This window comes from Liolophura sinensis, chromosome 9 (assembly GCF_032854445.1).
Source record: "Liolophura sinensis isolate JHLJ2023 chromosome 9, CUHK_Ljap_v2, whole genome shotgun sequence".
NCBI lineage: Eukaryota > Metazoa > Mollusca > Polyplacophora > Chitonida > Chitonidae > Liolophura > Liolophura sinensis.
Genome location: NC_088303.1, coordinates 22,911,454 through 22,919,064, shown reverse-complemented (window position 1 = coordinate 22,919,064; position 7,611 = coordinate 22,911,454). Strand labels below are relative to the sequence as shown.

At 38.0% G+C, this 7,611-nt stretch overlaps 1 protein-coding gene across 1 annotated transcript in view; it reads right to left on the bottom strand.

The window, feature by feature from the left end:
* LOC135475177 (uncharacterized) overlaps window positions 1-3,827 on the bottom strand; it is a 68,653-nt gene extending 64,826 nt beyond the window's left edge. Inside the window, exon 1 of the mRNA XM_064754966.1 lies at window positions 1,568-3,827. Within this exon, the coding sequence (XP_064611036.1) occupies window positions 1,568-1,765 (198 nt within the window). The 5' untranslated portion in view covers window positions 1,766-3,827. The remainder of the gene's footprint in view (window positions 1-1,567) is intronic.
* Window positions 3,828-7,611: the final 3,784 nt, after the last annotated feature.

Sequence of the window (7,611 nt, the reverse complement as noted above, 5' to 3'; positions counted from 1 at the left end):
GACGAGGAAAGTGTATAGAGATGACAGAGAGAAGTCATCTGGGGCTAGTCACCATGTGGTTGTGATAGATGTCATGACGCATGTGTGAAGCTCCAGTCTGACTCCAGCACCACTACACTCTCTGGATGTCATACATCCGACTGCACAACCACGCCCTGCCGCAATAATATAGTCAACACCAAAAACAAACCACTAAGACCAGGATGGCATACTCAGTTTTCACAGATTTCTCCTTCCCTATACGCTATATACTTAAACACTGAAGAGACCATTTGTTTGAAGCCTAAGCAATACTATTACTGATACTGGAAATTCAACAGAGTTAATGGTTTCTCACATTTAATTTTAACATTTAAGTATTAATAAACATTACAAGAATACTGCTGAGCCATGTATATGTAGACCTTCATAACTTACAGGCTTTTGACTGGAGTGCTTGGTACATTTACACTAGGTTATATGTATATAAATATATCAAAAGCACATGTACTGCCAAGTTTACAAGTGGTGTAGATGTAGTAAGCTAATGACAAGCACCTTTTACACACGGCCTTTCAAACTGCAGTTTGAGGCTGGACAGGATGATGAGTCAGAGGGTGTTCATTCCACTGTTAACACTGACTTAATACACAGAGAGAGCACACAGATCATCTCACAAAATACTGAGTGGGTGGACGGGTTGAATTCCCGAATATTCCACCCTGACATAATTTCAAAATGTACCAGCAGACCTGACAACACTATCGTTAAACCCCCTCCTGTGTCACAACAACTAAACGTAGACAAACTATATGACTTAGCCATTGAAAATATAAAATTTTAGTCATCATAAAGTGACTTAAGTGTTAGTCAATATAATGTTGCTCAAATGAAAAAAATCTCTCTTTGACTATATTTTTAATTTACAAGTCCTTGTAAAGCTTGTAAATGTGTAGAAAGTTGTCTGATTTTTATCACATGACTTGCACCAAAGTCACTGCCATTATAAGCACAAGATCTTGTGAAAATGAAAGACAAGTGCTACACCAATGGGGTTTCCTCCCACCATAATGCTGGCTGCCATCGTATGGCATAAAACATCAATCAAATAAATAAATATACCAATGGTATGGCACCTAAGTAACAACATAGTAGAAAGATCACATACAGGCTTGCAGGTTTAAATCATCTACATGTACATATGCATGAAATAAATGACCAACTCAAACTAAGGCTTCATAACAACATAAATCCCTCTCGGTACAAATTAAATTAAAATGCGGGCCCTTGGAGATCATTATTAATACAAAATTTTAGCACTGTCACATAGAAAGTAGACCTGGTTCCTACATGCACACACACACTATACTGAAATTAAAGATAAAATGTGCAGCTGAGAAAATGTTTACAGACTGAGACTGACAATTTGTCTGGTCACTGCCGTCCACAGAACATGAGAGAAACCCCTGATTAGCCCCAGCTGATAAACACAACTGACCCAAGTTAACCCAGTTGTGGTTGACGAGGGTAAATAAAGTCAAGTGATCCTGCAGATAACACCAACTATCACTGAAAACCTAGGGCTTACCTGCCGATTTCGACGAAACTTGAGAAATGCTTCTTGCAGGGATTCACTTTTAGTTGGCCCTGGTTTCCTAGTGTTTCTGCGGAAGTCCGGATCAACAACAAAACACTGGCTCGTCTGCTTGTTATGGCCCGAGTTGCCTAGTATATGTTGTTGTGGTTGTTGGTGATTAGCTGGCGTGAGATTTTCGCCTGTGTTCATTCTGACGATTGTCTCTTGGCTTCTTCAGTGGAAAACCTACATTAATCGATCAACACTAACAGTTGGACTAACCGTCGATTCTATCTTTGGCTTCACGTTAAACTGAAAGTATTCATTTTGATCTTTCCGGTAACGTAGAGCTCGTAACTATAGGCTAACTTACTGCAAGAGTGTAAAATGTTCATCGCCGCACAGGGGGAAGCGTTCGGGTCTAAACAACGACTCTAATGCATGCAATTCCCGCCTGAATAAGCAGTCTCGTGTCCTAGTTTCTGAAAATATCCCGCCACATGGATCAAAATTGTGAATGGGGCGGTTTGTTTTGAAGGTTTAGCGCCTTGGAAATTTCAAAACATTACTGTCGTGAGATGTTGTAAATGAGTTATCGATTGGCTGTCGTGGAAACGCCCTTATTGTTATCAACCAATCAAATGTCCTTTGACAAAATGAACTCTTAACCTTTCATATACCAACACGTGGTGATTCCAAGTCTTGGAAAACATTAACCAAACATTTCACATCTAAAAGTAAAGCGTAAAACTTAACACCATAGCAACAATAATACAACTAATCAAACCATCAATACGCACAGCTCTAACTGAATGCATTAGGCTATGTGTCGTACCGTTAATATAGACGCCATGATTGGTTTACGTGCGCCTGTCATTTTGGGTAAAACCACAGAACTGTAGCAATACAATAAATTGGACTATTGTAATACATCGTTGCAAATGTCCGGAGATCTATATTCTATGGGCCTATTTGTGCCATTATAACATGTACGTTCGTCCAAAAAACAATGTACACACACACAAAATTCATCTCATCTTCGATGATATACAGGCCGGTTTTGGTGATCCTATAATGTAAGTGGACGCTGCATTTGCCGAGTCTCACCTTTGTATTTTGATTCAACCCCAGTCTTTGTTGATAAACGCCTGCTAGATTTCACCCGGGTGAGAAGCCCACTCCATCCCGCTGCTCAATGTAAAGGCTGTACATCTGCTATATTCGCTTCCAGCTTTCGGCTCGGCGTCTTTCATGTCTCAGGTCATATGTGTATCTGCTTGAATGACTTGTCAGCGACAGCCAGCAGTCAGAGGCTGTTAGTGACTTCACATGATTCCAGCAAGGAAATGTAACTCGATCGTATTCCGCGTCTTTTTTTCTGTGCCAGTTCATTTCGTTCAATTTACTGGAGTAGCCACTGCGAACCGAAGACAGCCTTAGTACTACTATATATAGCCCCATCATCTCCACATGCGCTTTAGAGAGCGGACTGAAGTGAAAGCCTCGCCCTCTACGAAGCACACCCCATCGCACCGGTGCGGTAGGTCGTATATACATATTCGTGTACTCCTAGAAAGTTCCAGAACACAATGTACTCACAAACCATTTCGTACAATTTAATATTAGATTGGCAATAATGTATCGACGTTTGTATATCGGGAGCAGGTAAACTTCTTTCACAAAGAAATATTTTTTGCTTGTATACATAGGACAATTTCAGGAATAAAAGCGAAAATATATCGAACGATGCATTGCCCCAGTCACCATAAATATCTTTCAACGCCCTAAACTTGTTAACAAAGGCACAGTCTAGGTATTTGTGTCTGAAAGCATTGCTATGTACATGTAGCGCATCATGGTGTTGGACAGCTTGCAGAATGTATGAGGATCCCGAGAACAGGAAAAACGAGTTTGGTTGATTTTGATATATCACTTTAAAATACATCTATACATTTATATAATCCCCATACAGTAGCAAAATTAAGGTACGCAGGCATTTATAAAGTTAGGAACGATTTACTTAATTGTCCAAACAGAAGGGGAACATTTGTACAGTCACCAGTATTATCCATAGCCTGTACAATTGTAACCTTACAACAATCTCTTGACCCTTGGCATGTTTTAGAACTTCTATAACAGCAGTCTCATCCGTCTCTTGCATATGCAACCCACAGGCAGCTTAAGTGATTTTTTTCTTAACACTGGCCAGTAACAATATACATATACATGAATGAGGTTTGTACTAAACGAAAGAGGTTATAACACGCTCAAAATGTCATTATATTTTTAAATTGATCAGAACCACAAAAAAATTTATTATACATGTAGTTGCTTCACTTACATTTTACCTTAGTTTTTCATTTCACTGAGAAGCAAATCTAAAATAAAATATGAACTATACAGGCGAATTTTCTGCGCGTGTTCGTTATTTATTTTGGTTCGGGCCAGAATTTACATAGTTGTTTGGTTTCTCTCTCATATGTACAATATCTCTCTTTGTGTTTTGATTTATTTTATTTTTGAAAATCATCCTGCAACAGGCATACCATCAATATTACATTATGTAGATGTGCAGTATAGCAATGCTGGAAAAACTGTGTTTTTAAACTTACAAGCTCATGTACTTATATATACACCCAGTCCTACACAGACTTAACTAGCATAGCCTGGACTATCCCCTACCAGATACGCTTGAACTGCCTTGTGCTATTTGTGAATATAGCACTGGTGTATATGCTCTGCCAGTATGTGCGTGTGTTGGCCTATATACTTATGCATACATTTATGCGAACAAAAAAAAAAATAATGATAAAAAAATAGTCCAGATCCATTATAACGCAACGATCACCTCATGTAAGGTAGGCTGTTATATAGCTGCTGTCTACGTCGCTGATTCATCCAATATAATTAAAGCCCTAGAGTCATAGCATTGCTTATGTCCAATCAGAGCCCTCACCTTGGTTTATGTATGGCCTGAAGCCAGTTGAATTATGTGTGTACGCGTTATATGGCTGTCAGTGCGATGCTGGGGTGCTAAATGAGATTGAAAGCGGGATAAACTTAACCGGTGACGTGTGTGTTCCACAAAAAGTAAAACCAATTATCACGAGAGTAAAAAGCAAAGGCCGCAGAAGCTTGTCCTTCAAGCACCGGAAACGTCGCCAAATATTTGCCCTGAAGGATTTAGTTCACTATTCCAGGGATAATTCGCTGTATGTAATTCAAATATTCATCACGCATTGTTACGAAAACGCTGGAACACTTGTTCGAAATTTCAACATAACTGATAAAAAAAAGCAAATGGGAAATATAAAAATAAAAGTAAATGATGAGTACCCCAAACTGGTTTATCATACATGTACTTTGAGGGGAAATATTAAAATTTTTAATTAAAATGAAAATTTGTTCAAGTGATGAGACAATGCTTTTCTATTTTATTTTTTCTACCTGTCGACTTGGTACTTGCAAAAATATTAGATACGAGCTTATGGAACATGTAAATTCGGCTTATTTGAGGGACTGGATGACTGACACGTATACTTGTTGGGTGTGTTCGTTAGGAGAGCGATGGGCAACCTGTGGTGGTACAGTGTTACTTTGTACAAATGTAGGTCATATGGTATTTCCCAACATACCTCATGCACCTTCAAGTCACGCCTGCCCACGCATATTAAGCCTCCGCTGTTATCACATACATGTAATTATTCAATGGATAATCATTCTGATTACAATCCATATTTCATTTCCTCTTTCCACGCTCAAACGACGCTCATTTCTAGCTACATTAACACGCCACCGTAGCTTGAATGACAGCAGCTATAAATTAAAAACGCTACAAACCCGCACCTTGAAGCATTCACATTGGCAAACGCCACAAGGACCGCCCACAAGATGAGCCACACCCAGCTCTTTGATTGACATCTTGGGGAAAAACATATCTCACGCATCAACGTTCGCAGCTGCTTGCATTCTACAGTCCTAACCTAGTAGCTCTCTGCATGTCTATGGCGAGGATTCCGCCTGGCTCTATACAAAATGAAATATCTTCCAGATTTCTTCTTTTAATTTCCGCGTTGAATATTCTGAAGGCACAGTGCGTAGCTGGTCATGTGGGTTGCCTCAGTGCACGACCTGAACTTCGACCATCTTTAGTACTTAAATACGCCAAGCATTTTTTTTTAGTGATTTTCCCGCTATTGAAATGGGAGTGCCAATTTTCTGCAGCAGTTTGTGCCTTGCACTGTCTCACGTGGCTAATTCCATGCTACCAGGTCAACTGAAAGAAATCAATGAATTCTGTTAACAGGGCCATATACATATATAATAATGTGTATAGGCCTACATGCAGTACGGGCTGAGCCGCTACATTAAACCATGTAGAGTTAAATTTATGTGAAAATATGGCGGTTATGCCTAACCTATATGAAGCTATCCAAATTAAACACTACAACTTACTGCCGTCTCCATGGAGCATCAGCAAATTAAGGTGACGATTGTATCGCTACTATATACTGGCATTACATGTTAATTTTGACAGTTATAATTTTCTTCTTCCCAGAGCTGCTCGGCAGATTAATGAACATCTGGACATGCATGTATATATCAGGAATATGAGTAATACTGTCCTCATATAAAATTTATTAAATATCATACCTGATAAATTGTGCATGTTTGGTTCATAATTATAGTTTTGGTGAGGCACAACAGCAGGGATCATTTTCCATAGATGTACACCTTTAATGCTTTAGCTTTTGAAATCAGTATACTGTATAAGCCTATATACACTGCGTTAACTCCCACAGACCCATCCACGCATGCATGGTTATAGTAGATTATAGAAACAAAAAATATTCGAGACGATTACGCGACTTTTCGTGTCTAAGAGCAAATAAGGAAGTAAGGGACGGACAAAGTTTTCAGTTCCAACCAAAAATTAAGCAGAGCATATATTGCATGCAGTTTGACTATGCCATGCGTATACAGTTGTTCGAGCGAGAGCAACATGTAGAAGGTAACTCGCCAGTCGCAAAATTATATAATATTTATTATTTATTTAGACAGTTTTGTCTTAATAATATGAAATACGGTGTGAGTTACATAACACAGAATCATCGATGAACTTTTAACAGAAGAGTAATTATAGAAGAGTAATAACAGAAGTTTATATATAATAACAGAAGTTTTGATACAAAAGTGTCACATAAAAGAACAAAAGTGTCACATAAAAGAATAATAAAACAAATGTGATAATACAGAGCGTGACATTAATACCACTTTAGTACAATGCTTACGCGTGAAAATTCCAAGTCATGCATATAACAAAATTTAACAAATAACACTGACAGCATAAAAGAATGTTACATTCCCCTAGTCCCTGACGAAAGTAATTTCTTTAACTACATAGAGTCAATAATTTACCTATATGCATTAGTTCATCTATTCACCAAGCTGAAGAAAAGACAAATGGACTTTTTAATAGACTGGGTATTCATTTATTTCTGTCTAGGAAATAAAAGTATTTGGTAAATTTGAACCCTCTATATATTGTATTACCAATGCATGTTTTGAAATTACTATAAATTTTGAACTTAAAATTTACTTGGTCATCGTATCATTTATTTTACCAAACAGGCATCTACATTTTTTTTTCTTTATTATAAAATACATTTAAAAATACAAAATTATCCGTTACAAATTGCTGGCATAAATGTAAAGCTAGTGGTCGAAAAGCGATTTATAAATTTGATATTCAGATTTTGTTTCGATAACAAACACGTGATTATATATGTGAGTGTAAACAATGATATCCGATCGTAAGAGGGAAGGTCTGGCAACAACCTGCGTATGGTCTTGGGTTACCCTCGGCGCATGCCCGGTTTCCTTCCACCATATAATGCTGGCCGTCGTGGTATTAGTGCCGTATATAGGTATACACGGACATTGAACTATATATGAACAGAATGGTGCTCAGTGAATGTGCCTGGCCTGTAATCACTTGGTTATTTACACAAAAAAAAAGTTTAAAGTGTAAAAAATTTATACAAAAAGAATCGAGG